This window comes from Tiliqua scincoides, chromosome 4, assembly GCF_035046505.1.
Source record: "Tiliqua scincoides isolate rTilSci1 chromosome 4, rTilSci1.hap2, whole genome shotgun sequence".
NCBI lineage: Eukaryota > Metazoa > Chordata > Lepidosauria > Squamata > Scincidae > Tiliqua > Tiliqua scincoides.
In genome coordinates, this window is record NC_089824.1 from 164,081,753 (window position 1) to 164,099,189 (window position 17,437).

General features: G+C 41.8%; 1 protein-coding gene across 4 annotated transcripts in view; it reads right to left on the minus strand.

The window, feature by feature from the left end:
- Window positions 1-17,437, minus strand: part of RNF220 (ring finger protein 220) — a 341,743-nt gene that overhangs the window by 77,725 nt on the left and 246,581 nt on the right. For 3 of the 4 annotated variants that reach the window (XM_066622880.1, XM_066622878.1, XM_066622881.1), the window contains 2 exons: window positions 7,172-7,293; window positions 4,616-4,748 (listed from right to left, as the gene is read on the minus strand). In XM_066622880.1, the coding sequence (XP_066478977.1) occupies window positions 4,616-4,748; window positions 7,172-7,293 (255 nt within the window). The remainder of the gene's footprint in view (window positions 1-4,615; window positions 4,749-7,171; window positions 7,294-17,437) is intronic. The other variant, XM_066622879.1, reaches the window with a different exon arrangement.

A 17,437-nucleotide genomic window follows, 5' to 3' on the forward strand; every position in this document is an offset into this window, starting at 1 on the left:
AATATGATTCTTTTCTGATAAAGCACTTTTTCTCACCCACTCCTGCTCCCCCCCACTCTTTCAAGTAACAGACTCGTTCACAAAAATGCTAAGCTTTAAAAGAAAAGCAATTTTTGAACTTCTCTCTGCAATTCTTTAAAGGGATAACCTTACAATGTAAATAGAGTAAACGAGCAGCTGTTCTGAAGAGCAAATGAGGAACTGCTGCAAATGCAGAGAATTTAAGGGAAAACTTATCAGTGGGGAAAGTACTCAATGTCTCTGTTCAAGCAGCAGGAAGTAGATGTAACTTGGTAGACACAGACTGTAGGCTATAATTCTCCATAAAGTTTAGCAGATATAAATATTCAGTAAGCAGACCCTACCCCATGGATTGGAGAGTCTACAAGTGGACAGTAAAGCTGAAAGTCTGAAAAGCAAGTTTGCATCCTCCAAAATAGTTCCTGCTTACTGCTGCAACTGTGTCTAACTTCAAGCACCTGTACCTAGGAATCAGAGCTCCAGGGTGGGCAACAGTTGAACAAATCATGTTTTAAAAATTTATTTACTTATGTTCATAGCAGGAAGGATAAAAAAGTTAAACTGGACATTTACTTTCCATGCTATGGAGGGGCACTGTTGCACCTATTAAGAGCCAATGCTTGCTTCTGGAAAATTCAGGACACTAAAGTCTTCAAATAAGTGATCTTGCTTAGTGTTTTTACACATGCAGAGTCTGTAAGATGCACTACAAAAATGCTTAATTTCATAATTACTTTCCTAAGCAGTTCTAAATTACTAATTAATTGATTAATTATTTAGAAGACTTCTATATCACCTTTCCCGAGGTTACAATCTTGGTGCCCAGTGCAAATGGCAGGAGACCTGCATGTTGGGGTGTTAAATTATACTCCTTGGTAGTGCCAAAGCTCTGCTTCTTAACATATAAATTTGAAAGTAGGAAATTTGATTTAAACTTGATCCTTTTCTCCTTGGTAATTCAGATCACCTAGATTTAAATTAACCCATTCCAATTACCTAACTGAAAGAACTATGCGGAGATGTGTCTTACCACATCACTCTGGAACAGTGGAAGAACAGCTACAGACAGAGACCTGTTCTACTACTTCAGCATGAATTTGGGGTCAGTTTCAGGCCACTGAGCTGCGACATGCAAGCTAAGTCCATGCAGAGCCCAACACCTATCGAACACATTTATTTGTCCACTCCCAAATAAATCCAACTAAGTCCAGTGGAGCTTACTCTCAGGTAAATGTGTATAGAATTGCAACCCTGGGCAGATCAAGTTAGGTCAGGCTTACCTAGAACAGTGCAACATAAAACGAATGTCTCCATATTAGTTATACTTTATTCCAGCAGGCTCCAAACTGTGGCCCACAGGCCAGATGTGGTGGCCTCAAGAAAAAGCTTTTGTGGCGCTTAATTTTCCACATGGCAGTTTCTTATCTTTTCAGCTGATCTGCTCACAAATTTGTGCCTGCCAGCCATTTCCCACCAGAAATCAGGACACAGAGCCTGCTGGGGCAGTGGTCAGTGGAAACAGCTGCCAGGCATGGGTTTGTGAGCAGATCAGCTGGGAAGATAAGAGGCTGCTGCAGAGAATGGAAAGCCCCACGCATGCTTTTTCTTAATGCAGTGGTCCACAGTTTGGAGACTGCTGCTTTATTCGATGCTGTTTTTCTCAGGTGTTACCTCCCCCCAACCATCAATTAATACAGAAACTCATGCAAATCTGAATCACACAGATCCATACAAGCTGTACTAAATAAAGGGTACGTTCTCAAATTGAAATCTGCTTCTTTTTCTAACCAGCTCAGATTAAAGTACTTTACAAACTCAGATCCACTTGGTTTCTGTTTCCTTCAGTTAGATTTTTAGCAGCCTCTTGGAAAAGTAGCCTAGAATAACACTACTTCATAGGAACATAGGCAGCTGCCTTACCAGTAGCCCATCTTGTAGAATGTGCAAGACAATAAACGGAATGATTAAGAAAATAATCCATGGAATGAGTAGACTTTCAGAAAATGATTGCTTTACACATATCTAAATAGCTTCTATTTATCAACACTCAAATAAAGGCAACAAACAGTATAGCAATTTCTATTAAAAGGAAGACAAACATTGAAAAATATTTCACAAAAAGGGCAAAACAGCATGGAAATTATCACTTGTCTGAAAGGTGAAGGCCCATATTTCCAGGCCAACAATAAGACAGGTATAGTTGAATTTACAGTACAGTTAATTTTAACAGCAGAATACTCCCCTGCCTGTGCAAATAAAAAATGTTGCATCCGCGCTGCTGGGTTTGCATATCTAACCTCTGGGCTCTGCAGCACAAGTACAGCATCAATTTACAGTGTTATCAGGATTGGGTGTGACACTATGTACAAAGATCAGTTGGCTGCTAAATGGTTAAGAGGCACTTTTTTCAAGTGGGTGCTCCTCTTTTATTTAGCAGGGGTAGAATAACTGGCCCACCTTACCCTTGCAGTGTCTTTTCTAGTGGCTGTCTGCTGATGTTCTTTTGCATCTTTTTAGATTGTCAGCCCTTTTGGGACAGGGAGCCATTAGTGATTTGATTTTTTTCTGTATACCACTCTTCAACAAAAAGTTCACAAAGCGGTTTAAACCGCTTTGTGAACTTTTTGTTGAAAAGCGGTATATAAATACTGTTAAGAACAACAATAATGGTCCTGGTTAACAAGGAATAACTCTATCATGCTACATTTCCTCTTACATCCAGCCTGTAGGAAACCAACGGCGCGCACACCCTAGAATTCCACAGGCTTAGGGAGGGGTGACAAGGTTAAGATCTCCTCCACCCACAGAAGTCAATTCACTGGATGGAAATAATGAGCTAAAAAACTGCAGACACAGGAAGCACAAGAGATGAAAAGGACAGGAACAATTTCAGATGACAATGTATCAGAAGAGGCTAAAGCTGTTGCTGAGGAAAGGACTAGGACACCTGGGACAAAACAGGTACACTATTTAGGCTTCGAATTCCAGTATTCAACTCTGAGATCACAAGCGCAGGCATAAACTTCTGTTCCCCACCACTATGAAGTCTCAGTGAAATCAAGTGTGCTATGCTAACTAAAGTAGCTGTATTTCAGCAGACAAGTCCTTGCAATTGCTGTAGCCAAGAGAGCACACTTTTCCCTTATGGATAACCACCAAATATCTGTCAGTGCTGTTTAATCTTTGGGATTCCTGTCTGGTTTTTAACTGGGATTTCTCCATAAAGAAAAAGGGGCATTGTTTAAAAACCCAGGTCACAAATGCAGCTTTTAAATGTGAATCCCTCTTCCAGTGGGATTTTGTCTTGGGATATTTTAAATTTAAATCTAGGGCAAGCTATTACAATATGGTCCTTACATACACCATGATACAAACTCTTACTCTGATGCGGTGAAGGGTGGGACACCATCTCCCACAAGGTTCACACCAGACAGTTTAGTCAGTCCTGACACAGAGCAAAAGGCTGAGTGTAAGAAAGGAGCCAGGTGCACAGCTAAAATTACATTCACCAATAAAACTCACAAAGGTCACATTTTGCCATAACTCATTCTCTCCTTTGCAGCCGATTTTCCTGTCACAAGGGAAAGAATAGGAGGAGGAAAAATAAGATGTGTTTGTCTGGGAGCCCCGAGGGCTGCAGTGTTGAAGGTGTATGGCAGGTTGCTGAATTCTCATTTATCAGCCTTAAAAAAGATGGAGTGATAAATGCATAACCGGCCCTTTAATATTTTATGCAGGTGCTAAAGTGACTTAGCTGTCAACTTCCATACATCACCAGCGGCTGATAAACCAGCTTTCGTCACTCCAGACTGGGGCTTTATACAATTTCATTCTCCATTAAAAAAAAAAATACACACAGTATCATTGAAACCAATCTACCTGTGGCTGCTCCTGTCCTCTCTAACTTTGGGCTACATTTCCCTGATGCCAGTTAAGAGCAGTGCTTTACTCATAATGTCTTACAATTTTATTCTGTTTTCACAAGCATAGGAAATAATTTTGGCACTGACAGAACTGCAAACTCCTAGGTAAGCAACTGGCATGTTACGCAATTAAACAAGATTTACTGAGGGAGAGAATGTTGAGCCTCCTAAACCAGAATAGACAATAAATGCAAAGTATTTCTCCAGTTAAGAATATAGAAAGGGACCTTTATAGGACCAATTCTGCTATCACTACTTTGCAAGGGTTTCCCCCCCCCCCCATCTTCTGATAGGAAATGCAGAACAACCATACAACTACTGATCATGAGGGGCACACCATTCATCACGACTGTGCTAAAGACTGAGTGGATAGAACCTAAGCTTCCTTGAGTAAGCAAAGCTGTTTCCAAGATTCACAGAATCTAGCAGCTGAACATGAACAGACACATACACACATCTTTCTGAAGATATGTTTGTTGTGGCAATGACTTGTGGATGTATTCGCGCTGACAAAAAAACTAGCATGGGCTATAGGCCTAGAAAGACAAAATGATTACCCAAGGTTAGCATTCTATGTGCTAAGCCCCACTTCTTAAGATAAAGAGAACCTAAAGAGAGCACCTGTTCAGCCGACACCAGGTCGTATCAATCCCCTGCAGAAGCCCTCTTACCTCTGAATCCCCCTTCCAGGAGGGTGGTGGCACGTATCCTTTTCTGTCCACACCATTCATATTCTTCAAAGCGATTACCATTCTCATTTTCAATGTCCACAGAGTCATCCTCCATCATGCAAGAACCTTCCCTCTGGATAGGCAAAGAGAATAGAACCAACAATCATCATAATGTCTGGAATAGAGAGAACTGTATTAGCAGAGTGGGATTCCTGCCAAAAGAAGGTGCACTTCTGAAATGTTTATATAGCATGCAAAAAATATATAGTGCAATTTTCTAGTTTTGTTTACTAACAGACATGCTAAATTTGATCTCAGTTAGGTAATGTTAGGTAATGATCTGGACAAATTTCTATATTCAATTTTGTTCCCCAAAACCTATCATTATTGCCCCAAACTTGAGCCCAAGTTCTTCAGCATGTTACATAGAAAGCTTCCATACAAGGACATGGATGCCCTAGTTCCACTGCCTTGCAAATATTAACGATGAGCACAGCTAATGTGGATTTAGAACAAAACGAAAAGCATTACATAGTCTCAAGTCATAACTACTAAGATTGAAATGATCAGTGGAATCAGATCCTTAATTACAGATGAAAACGGTCAGTTTTTAAGAGATGATACAGATGAAAAAGTGATTGGTGTTGGAAGACTTTCCATCAATGCCATGCACATCTCGATGCATGAAAAACATGCAAAATGCTTACTATGTTCTCAAAATATCATCTAGATTAAGACCAATGCCAGTTTTAAACACTGGGAAATGAGGCTAGCAGCCTGATCCTAGCAGTCCCAGTGTTGGCAGTGCTGTAACAAATGTGCTGTAAGGCACACGTGCATCACCTAGAGAGGAAGCAGTGCTGGCGGGGAGGCCTGTGCTGTTGACACCAAAGACTGACCCCTGGCCACCTCCGCCAAGCAGGTAAGCACAGAGTGGCACGGGGGTGTGGTGAGAAGAGGACAGGACAGGGAGAGGCCTGGGAAAGGGATGGGACCAGTGGAGGCCACCTCTGCCAAATACTCTATCCCATGTCAGGCCTGAAAGCCCGACACAGGCTTCTTGAGTCTGCGTCTGTGAAATAGCTGGCACTGACTCAAGATGCCCATTGAGCAGGCTGGGGCTTTACTCAGACAAGGGGACAAATGTCTCCTTCCCTCGATGAGACCTCCAGTCTGTTTGGATCCAACGGTAGCCATTTGGAGCTTCTGCTCCTGTGCTAGATAGGACTGGGCCCTAAATTATATCGGATGTCCAAGGTCCCTTACCAAGACCATGGCCTAGTTGGAATGTGAATTTAGGACTGTTGCCCATCTTCAACAACCTTATCAAGTAAGGTTGTGTGCCTTAGCATGATAGACAAAGAGCCAAGTTCTTTTCTCCTTCCCAATGCTGGAAGGGACATGATATCTTTTAGGAACTATTCAAATAAGGCAAAACCAGGAAGTTAGAGAAGGCAGAAGACAGAAAAGTAGAGCTTCTGCCAAACTAAGAGCAAACCGTAACACTCTAGATCAGTCTTAGTATCAGTGTTACCATTGGGAAGGGATTCTTCAGCACCGTTAGAAGGCACAGAGGTGCTGCTATCATAATTGTTTTTATTTTTATAGCATATACAGGATATGTATGCCAAGCAATATGGGGAAGAGGACAGAATCTTGAGAAATGCTGGATATCAAGGCTCTTGAGGATGGTGCGTAATAATCTATCACCACAGTTTGATTCCAATCTTGGAAGAGACTACTCAATCCACCAACTGGCAGTTCTAGTCACACTAACAGCGTTAAACAACTCCCAAAATATCAGTCCATGGTTAGCTGTATCAGAGCCTGCTGCAAGGCCCACCTTGACCAAGAGAAGCAATTCTCTATTAGTAAATTTTTCATCACCCTAACCACTTCCATCTATCCTACAGAAGTCTTCAAAACATTACTGTTCTGCAGCTACACTGCGACAGCCTTTTTCATCTTCCTAAAAGTGAGAGACTCTCCAATAACAGGGACAGACTCGCCAATAACAATAACTCAAGTGTCAGCAGGTTTGTATTCTGGGGATAGAAAAGCCTGGTCTGCATCTAACTAGCTATTTGCTCTCCAATCTATGCTTTCACCTTTAGAGTTTTGCTGGATTATTGTGTAGCTGCCTCAATATAACCAAAGTCTAAACAGAAGATAGAGGACCCCCCCCCCCGAACAGCTAAAAGTAGTAACTAAACCTTCTGTCCCCAGACATTTAAAAGACTGAGGGCACAAACCTAACCAGGTCTCCTACAAAGTAAGTCCTATTTTGTTCAATGAGGCTTACTCTCAGGAAAGTGTTGTTAGGATTGCAGCCTAAGAATACTACATCTAGCATGATGAGACTGCCCAGATCCCCATGACAGGACAAAACCCTATCAAGCCATTTTCCAAGATAGAAATCAAGTACAGATCTGCAAAGGACGGCTTAAGCCTGAGGAGTTCATTCTGCAAACCTGGGTTTTTACACAGATTGCAGGCATAGCAAAGCGCAGAAAGACAGAAATGAGAGAAGCAGCAGGGAGCCCTCAACGCTTCTACCTTTGCAAGGCATTGTTCGACATGCCTACTCCTCTCCTCCTCGGATCCTGAGAGAGGTCGGCTGCAGAGGGGACATACCTGTCCTTCGTCTTGCTTCCTCCGTTTCATTTTCCCAATCCGAGCTATGCAGGGAAGGCAGAGAGGAAGGGGGGAAAAGACACAAACAGGTTATATATATATACAAATATTGTAAGGTCTCTGACCTGATGCCCACTCCTATTCCAACCATCTCCCACAGCAACTTGAAAAAAGAGAAAACTTTCAGATTGTATACCTAAAAGGCAAGGCAGCAGCCTACTCATCAAAACTTTTACCTTGAGCAGTTCAGAACCTGAAGGAATCCAATTGCATCCTATGAACTAGAACAGTTTTGCTATTCTCATGGAACAGCAGAAATTACAACAAACACAAAAAGCATGACAGGCTCTATTACTCGTAGAACACAATTTCTTCCCCAAGAGAAGCTAGGAACTGATCTTTTCCAGGAAATCTCAGTTATCTCCTACAAATGCCAAAACTATCACAGGGATGCAGGAACCATATGGGGCATCTTCCCCCCAAATACAATCAGGACAACATATCAACACATTTTTGCCTCTGTCATTCCCAATTCAATTTATTTAGTATTTTTCATGACATTATTTTTGCTGCAAAGACTAATATGGATACAAATACACTAATATGGATACAAAGACTAATATGGATGCGTGCTAAAAAATATCCAAGTAGTATAAGTGGAAAGGACCAAGCACCTAGTAATCTGTACAGCTGTGATGACACCACAGTGTTCCTCTCAAAAGAATTTTCTACTATGCTCCCAAGTATAAGGAATTATGAAAGTGAATTTCTGTTTAAAAGGTAAGGAGGTGTCTACCAATTTATCTCTAATAAATATTTAGAAACATAAATAGAACTACATTGGGCTTCCAGTGGTCAGTAGAAGATTTCACTCAGAACAACTCCTAGCCACTGTTGCTGTCCCTCTACAAGTAACATCCTCCTATAACCCTCTGTTCCATCCTTCATTATTCTCCCAGTTCTGCAAAGACAGAAACACAAAATATGCATATTTTGTTATTTATTACAATCATGGAACTTTAATTGCAAGGAATGCAATCTTTCCCTAGACCTGAGACGTATCAGTTAGGAGAGCCGGTTCCTTTACCCCAGTGGTTCTCAAACTCTCTGGGAGAGTTTGAGAGCCACTAAGTACTTGCATGGGTGGGGGGAGGCAGCAGGGGCAGGGGGAAGGCAGCGGCATGATCCCCAGGATCGCGCCGCCCAGGGGGGCTGCAGGGGCTTGGGTGCACTTACCCAAGCTTCCTGCAGCCTCCCCAGGTTGCAGGCAGCCCGGCGTGACCTGCAGCAGGGCTCCGCGCAGAAGTGAAAGTAAATGGGGAGCGACTGCGCCTCACCTCGGAAGTGGAGCATGATCACTCTGCATTTACTTTCACTGCTACAGGGAGCCCTGCTGCAGGTCGCGCCGGGCTCCCTGCAGCCTGGGGAGGCTGCAGGAGGCTTGGGTAAGTGCGCCCAAGTCCCTGCAGCCCCCCTGGGTGGCGCGATCCCAGGCTGCACTCGCCCCTTAAGGGGGCAGAGGCCAGGGCTCACAGGCTGGGGTGTTGCGACGCTGCAGTTTGAAAAGCCCTGCTTTACCCATTTGCTGGTTAACTTGAATCATCATTAAATGCAGACAAAAATCTGCATTAAAGCAACATCTATCCTTAGGAAAAATTGCTTTAGGCAGATATTATCAAATATCTCAATCATAGGCAGGGAAAAAATGAACAGCTTAATTAATAGGGAAGGTCAAAATTCTGATGGAGACCCTAAGAAGAGCCCAAGGAAATCCTGTACGTATGGTAACGTGAGGTGACATGATGGAGAAATTGTTTAATGCATCAACAACCGACGCTATGCTTTCTGCAATGCACAGCCAGATTTGTAAGGCATTATAGTTGCACTGCAACTAAAAGTTGCATACACAGTGAGAAGAACAATTTGAGAACTAGAACTAAGGGAGAGAATGGAAAATAGAATGGGGGGGCAAACAGATGGCACTGGCAGTTGTAGGCTGTAATAGTTTAAAGAAGCAAATTCAGGAAAGGCAAAAATTTTCAGCGAGTCAAAGTTGACCTAATGTTGCAACATCTATTTTGGCTCCTCTTTTGGGTCTAACATACAACGACACTATGAAGTATTTTCTACTGACGACAAGGAATAGTTCATCAGTCTCATGGGTCATGAGTCAACCCCCCACCACGCTTCCCCTCCTCTCTTCACTCCCAGAAGATGAGAGTGAAAACTGACCAGCAACCCCTCAGCTCTTAGAATATGCAGAAAGTCCAAAGAGGTTTTTGTAATCTAAGCTAAAAAAAGTAATCTACCTTTAGCACTGAACTAGTATCTTTGACTCAACACTAATGGCTCAAACCTTCCTTTCTCCCTCCTAGACAGAGTTAAAGGATTTTCTGGAGACACAAAAAAAGAAATAGCCAGTCCTTCTACATTTGCAAAAGAATAAGGAGCAGGACCCATGCTGAGCTTTTGTTCCATTTTCTCTAGAAGAAACAGAAGGTCAGTTCAACGAGCTGGTTCCTCATGGTGAGAATGAACACCTGTTTAAGACAGAGAGCATCTTAACTTAAACTTGGTGGAGGCCTGTGAGACTGTTCCCATCCCCAACAGAAGGAGATGAACATCCTTGCACAAAGCCTTCAAAGCAGGGGAATTTCATTACCGACAGAACATGCCTTGTGGTTTATTTCACGTTTCCATAAAAGGGACAAGATAGATAGTCTCATGTGTCTCCAGAATCCATGAGGAAAGAGTCTACTCAGACAGGAAACCAAATGCAGGCCTCTTTCACTTGGTCTATTGGGGCAATTTTTATTTGCCCCAGACAAATGATTTGCAAGACTGTATTAGATGCCACTAACATTAAACATCTTATATGAAATACATTTTTGTCTACCTGAATTCAGCTACCAAATCTACATCATAACTTGCATTCACGTGCCTCAATGACTTCCAAACCTGAAGTTGGGAAGCCCTTTCCCTCTCACATCACTCAAGTTATTTTTCTCTATCTTTGACAGAATGAGGCAAGTCTGAACCACTAGGATTTACTAAAATTTCAAAGGAAGCATCTGCGGAGACATACATTGATATTCTGTTGACTCCTGCTGGCATAATAAAAAAAAAGAAAACAAAAAACTGTTTGCCTCAAACTTTATAGCCCTATGTAGATGCTACCTGAAATAGAGAGAAGAATGTGGGGGGCGTAAGAAAGCACCAGCAAATTCCACTCTCCACACTGATGTGGTGAGTGGAGGTGTGTAATTAAGAAAAACAAGTGCAGCATTTGCTCAGTGTTCTTTGTCATGGGAATGATCCTTTCCTGAATAGAACATATAAATAACAGGAAATAGTGCACAAGTGGTAAGTAGGATGTATGGTGAATGAGGAGTGCAACAGCATGCTTCCAACCCCAATTATACATTTCTCTGCCTATATCAGGAAATGTCTATGAAAGGCTCATGGCAAAATATAACAAATTGTAAGCCATTTGCACAACCTGAAGGCTCATTCATATGTTACTAGAGCACTTTTAAGTCTATTTCATGAAAAAACTAAATTTGAATTCAAAGTGATTTTGCAAAACTTTCACAGCATTGATACTAGTAACCCTATATGCTTTAGAGTCAGTTACATTTTGGCAGCTTTTTCTGCCATCAGTATTTGTGCACTACTGTGACACACACTGTACTAACGCAGAGATTTAATTTTGTGCCTGGGCTTATGAGTTTTCAATGCAACACAGCAAATAAGAGTGTCTTGTTATCAGACTCTCAGTAACAGAACTAACTTTAAAGACCCATGAGGGGTCCTGCAAAGAAAAATGCTCCTACCCACAAAATTAAATGACATAAGTGAAACAGTAAATGGACGACAGAGGAGGTACCCAAGTTTCTGTTCTAACACCTTTTGGAGTAACTTGATCTTGGCAAGAGGTGGATCAGAAGAGTGAAGCAGACTGTTGGAAAGCTGCAACAAGCAGAATTTTCAATTGCTGCCACGGAGCTCAGCTATCACTTCCAATCAACGTAGGAGGGATGGAGCAGCCCCAGAGGAAGGGGGGGAATTGCTGAGCTGTCCCGAAGGAGAACAGCTCAAAAGAACACACAAGTGAGACCACAGTATTGTTAATTAGTGCTGATAGATGCAATCATTTCTAATTAGCTCACTAATCCTTCTCCACATACTCCTGTCGAAGGAGCAAAGACAGGGGCCTTGGATGATTTTTCCCTTACCCCTCAAGTCACAAAGATTTTTTAAAATCTGAATAAAGGCAACAGGGAGACTTTCACTTAAGCTTCCCTGATTTCTGATTCAATCTCAGCTTCTAACAAAGCTTCTATTCCAGCTCTGATTCAGAAAAGCAAGGTTACTCATTTTCATCACTATTACAATAATATACCACTGAAAAATCTTGCTACATAATGTCATGATGTCAAGCAACCTATTTTGCCCGATATCTCTCTTCATTACCACAGTTGCTCACTCTGGACTGCACAGAACTTGGCCAGAGCTGTAGAGGAAGGTCACCTCAGTAGCACTTTTGTTACCTAGACCAGTGCTTGCCAAAGTTTTTAGCTCTAGGACCCACTTATTTTAAAAAATGACAATCTATTGTGACCCACTAGACAAGAAAGATCTAAAAAAATAATATTTTATCAATTAATAATAAATAAGTTATTAATTAATAAATGGGGTCCTGTGCTCCTGAGGCTGCTAAACACCTTAGATCTAGTATGTGTGTGTAAACATTTGCTAGACTCTTCCTAGAAATTTAGTTCAAGGGCTGTTCTCCCAAACCTTTACAGTCATTCCAGGGTACCCAGAAGGCTGAACAAGATGTAAGACATGCAGTTAGGGACTTCTAGGCCAGACAAAAGGCTGAAACTGGGTTCACACCAATTACTAGAGAAAACTGGAAAATATGACATTTTAATTTGGGGGGTTGGAAGATTACCTCATATCAGCTATTTTATTCTGCAGTCGAGGCAAGGGTGCTTGCAAGGTTCTTTGCTAATGTTTTAAAAACTTTTCACAACTCACCAAAAATCAGCTTGTAGCCCACTGGTGGGTCCCGACCCACAATTTGGAAAACACTGGCCTAGACCCAAATAACCATCAGAAGATGTACCTTTATCCACCAATTACAAAACCCAGATTGTTTTAATGTTCCAAGAAGGCAGAATCTGAGCTAAACCTCAGTCTTTTCAGCTACAGATACATTTAGTTCTGGTTCAGCAAGTTCTTTCTTTCTTGGGAGAGGTGCTGCTTGAAGACAATCACGTTAGTGTTCCTGGGCTGGCTGTCCAGGTGATAAGTTCTCTCAGAAACAGACTTCCCAAGATTCTTTCAGTGACTCCGTTTCTTTCCTCAGGCCTTTGAACATTCTGCCTTGTCTTTCCACAGCTTCTTGCCAAGCTTCTGTGTGTGTCTGTCCTTGATGTCAATTCCTGGAACGCTGCTGAAGGGGCAAGCTCAGAGTTCTTCCAGTGGCTGGAAGCTTTGGAACCCACACGAACCTTTCTGCCATGTCCAAATTACACATTCTTGATTCATGTCTTGTTATATATGTGTATATATACACGTATACACACACGTGCACACACACACACACACAGAAGCTTAATGCACTGTGTACCCCACCTATCCTATATATCTTTTTCTGCTAAAAAATACCATGCCCTAATCCTTTCTAGTTTCCTATAGTAGTTTCTACTGATGTGCTCATCTTGTAAGTACAGGTCCCATCTGTTGATTGCTGAGGTCCTAGATGTTCTTCATCTAGTCATGCCTGCTATAACTGGCTGAAGTCCCATCCATTCTCTCTGTTCCAATTTTCTGTAGTAGTCTAGACTTGCTGCATATCCCAAGTTCAAGATGAAAGGATATAACTGAACTACGCCTGATAGTTTTAAAGATTCAGCAAAGCTGCTGGGGAGGGGGGCATCAAGGGGCTTCATATGGGTTGGACAGAGAGTGGGGTCCTGTAATTCACACAGTTCAGCTGGCATCTATTTCCAGCTAGCCTGGCATGGGACTTAACAGGTCACCGAATATGTTCACTCAAGCAGAGTGCTGCAACAGAACTCCTTATAGGAAAATCTGTCTTCCCTCATCTTCAGGTATAATTGCTCCAAGTAGGAAGAAATACCTAATTCAATGGCTTTTGAAAAGAGAATCATTTTAAATACTTCTAGCATTCATGCTGGCAGCAGTGGAAAATGCACCATTTTTCTGTTCTATGAATCAGCCAGCTACTTGTAGTTTGCTCATATTTTGATTTGTACCCTGATTTTTGTTTAATCCTCTCTTCCAACAAGAGACCTTAGAAGATTTTCACAGAAACAGCCTGGCTGGATCAGGTCAAAGATCATTTAGGTCACTTTCCTGTATCTCACAGTGGCCCACTAGATGCCTCAGGTAGCACACAATAAAACAAGGTACTTGCATCCTGTTGCCACTCTCTTGCATCTAGCATTTTGAGGTGACCCACTTCTAAAACCAGGAGGTTGCATATACCTGTCATGGCTTGTACCCTGTGATAGACTTTTCCTTCATAAATCTGTCCAATCCCCCTTTCAAGGTAATGAGGCCAGGTGACATCACCACATCCTGTGGCAAGGAGTTTCACAATCTAATTACAAGCTGAGTAAACAAATATTTTCTTTTGTCTGTACCAACTCTCCTGACACTCAATTTTAATAGATATCTTCTGTTGCTGTGTGAGAGGGAAAGAACATCCCTCCATCCACTCTATTCAGCCTATGCATAATTTTAGATTTCTCATTCACATACCCCCTCAGACACCTTTATTTCTAGCCCCAAACTCTCACAAAGGTTCTTCAAAGATCTTTTGACAAAGCACTGGAATACAGCACAAACTAGAATCCAAGCATCATCTTCCCTACATTCCTTACATAACATCAAGTACGGTAAAGCTCAGCTATTCCAACTATGAGGCTTCAGTGTCTGCACTATCTATATGTAGGAATTCTGGCAGGTGAACCCTGAAATTTTTAAAATGTGTGTCAAATACACCCTCAATAAGCCAACAATTCAATGTATAAGACTTAACACTGAAAGGTTAGCTATCATCTATAACAGCCATTCTCAACAGGAATGGGACCCAGGGGGGCCCAGGAACTTGAAAAGAGCTCCTAAGGGGGGCTATAGCCAAAAAAAGTTGGGAGAATGGCTGATCTAGAGGAAGCAGCTTCTCACAACTACACAGCAACAGGAATTCAGATTTCCATACAAATTGCTCACAGGTATCAATACTGCCCTGCAAAGCCCTCAAGTTGCTGAAGACATAATCACGCCACAAAGTTATGTCACAGAGACCAATTCCCTTCCGTGGAAAGGCTGCCAATTTTCCTTAGAATCCATTTTCTCGAAAAAGAGGTGGCAAGAACTTCACAACATTGAAATCTTGCACTACCATCTCTCTGTCCTACTTATGTATGGTGTCTGCTATCATTATGGTGATAAAACAAAAAGTGCTGAAACTAAGACACAATAATTGCCTGTTCACATAAATTATGGTGTCTGGAACACCTGACAGAAATGGCATTAATACTTTACAAGAAAGCCCTGTGTATTTCTTCAGCTCATTTCTGAAAACCAGCTAATGATTCAACCAACCCTCTTAGCAATTTGCTTTACAACACAACAAATAAGTTTGTTTTTAGGAAATGCTTAAGTTGGCATCTTTCTTCTTGCAATGGAAGTGATTTCTCTACTGTGATATACTATTTCACTCTCACTCTCTTTCTGAGAAACACTATCTGCAAAGAGAAACTTTCAACTGGCAGCTTTCAATCTGCCAGACTTCACCACAGTGTCTTCAAAACAGCTGAAGAAAGAATCATTGCATAACACTGCACACAGATCTTCAAACAAAATTTGACAGGCAGCCCAATCCTAACTTACACTGGCTCAGCCAGGCTGCATGGCCTGCGCTGTATCCAACTCAGGATAAGAGATAGCAGAAGGTCTCCTTGGGGTAAGAGGATATATTTCCCCATTACTCCAGGTAAAACCCCAGCCACCCTATGGGGCTTCTCAGATCTGTGCCCGCTACATAGCAGGCACAAATCCAGGAAGCCCAGTGTAACACAGGGTGACCAGAGAGAGGGGTTAGGATACTGCAGAGGCCTGCTCTGCTGACCACACCCCCTTCCAGGCCTGATCAACTCAATTCCACCTTCCCACACCCAGAAACACACCCTCCCTGCCTACAAAACTGCTACCATCTCCCAGCTCCCATGCCACCCAGCACCACCTTACCTGTGCTGACCAGTGCTGCCCCTAGATGCGGAGTCAGCAGGCCAGTGTAGGACATTGGGCTGGCACTGCCGGCTCATGAGTAGTCGCAAATATACTTTATGACATATTTGTGACACTCTGAGCTGGTGCAGGGATCAATCAGCACTGGCTCAATAAGCAGTTAGGATAGTTCAGTAAGTGCTATTAAGGAAAGGGGACTTTGGAAACTGCTATGGGGAAAGAGTGTTTCACTTATGGGTTATATTGTTAGCTACCCTGAGGGCTCTGTGAAATTATTCAGCAGAATAAAAATGACAAAAATAAATACTTGAAGCTGCATGTCATTATGGTATCTGATCAAAACTAAATTAGAAAAAAATTAAAATTGAATATGTCTAATGGAAGTATCAGTTTCCATTTCAGAAAAAAAATGTTGCAAGATGTGTCCTATTCAACCATTATGCCAGGCTCCTAAGATGATTCGGAAAGAGGGAAAAAAGCACAGTAGTGGTGATAGAGGTAAGAGAACCCCTGGCTACCAGGAAAAAAAAGAGCCCAAATGGATTTCATCTATTTATGATAGGACAGCTCAATAAAAGCGTACTGCAGACTTTACGACTTGAGTCCCAGCCTTTTCTTTAGAACCCTACAAATGACTAACTTTAGAATCCTGCAACTTAGCAATTTTGAAATGTCATAAGATAAAAAGCCGATACAGAATAGTCGGTTACAAAGATCCTGAGAACAGCAACAAGTGAAGACTGAGCAAGAGCAACAGTTGCAACACTGAATGCTCACAATGATCTAGCGTAGAAACAATGTGCAATGTGCAACATGTTCTGGTCTGGTTACAAAAGTGGTCACATGTTGGAAAAATATTAGTATTTCTGAAACAGACATTTCCAATAGTAGCTTCAAGGGCCCCAAGAGATGTTTGCGAGACGATCAATAGATAGAATGCTGTGATACTATTCATTAATCACATGCTGGAATTATTCAGTAGCAGAAAGACTACAGTGGCTGTGTACATGAAATCATGGATATTCACTATGCAATCCACAGTTTTCATTAATCCCGATTAGAGTACCGTCTTGCAACCTGCATAGTGAGTACTACCAACAAGGATCTTACAGACTTGGTGCTTGTTGGTATCCAAGAATGAAGAAGAAAATCTTCCTTTCCCTTGCAATATCAGGATAATTTACAACTGCTGTTGGTTTTGAGGACTTTTATTTTGTTTGTCTCTACTAAATCACTTTTGACAGAACTGAGCACAGCAAAGTGCTCTTTATTTCTCCGCAGAGATAATGAAAGTCTAATTAGTTAAAATAAAGATGATATAACTTGATAAATTATTCCTATTTAGTGACAATACAAGGTTTTGTTGGTTTCTTTAATGCTACAAAATTAACACACAGAATTTGTGTTGAATTCTGCACAGGTTGTGCACAGGGTTGAATTAAAAGCTTCTGAGATGATAGAAATAAAAATCTAGCCTCACATCAAAAGTTCTTGAAATTGCTGTGATGCTCGTATATTTATAACAAGCACACAAAAATGAAGCACAATACTATAGGCCTTTTATCCTATACATCAGTGGTTCCCAAGCCGAAGGTCCAGAACTCACCAGTGGGTCATGACCCAATTTCTGTTGGGTCACAAAACTAACAGGGAAGATTAGGCTAGGTTCACCAAGAGCTAAACAAGCAGCTATGGGGGGGGGGGGAGAGCACTGCTAACCAATCACCATTATAGCCACACCCATGGCATTTATAAATCAGTCAGCAACCTCCAATAAGTTTGGGACTCACTGCTGCACATGATTTCAAAAGGGGAAATTGGGGAAGGGGGTCATTTGACAGAAAAACAGGGCAAAAAGAGTTTTAGCAAAACAAAACAGATGTTATATTGTTCATACAATTT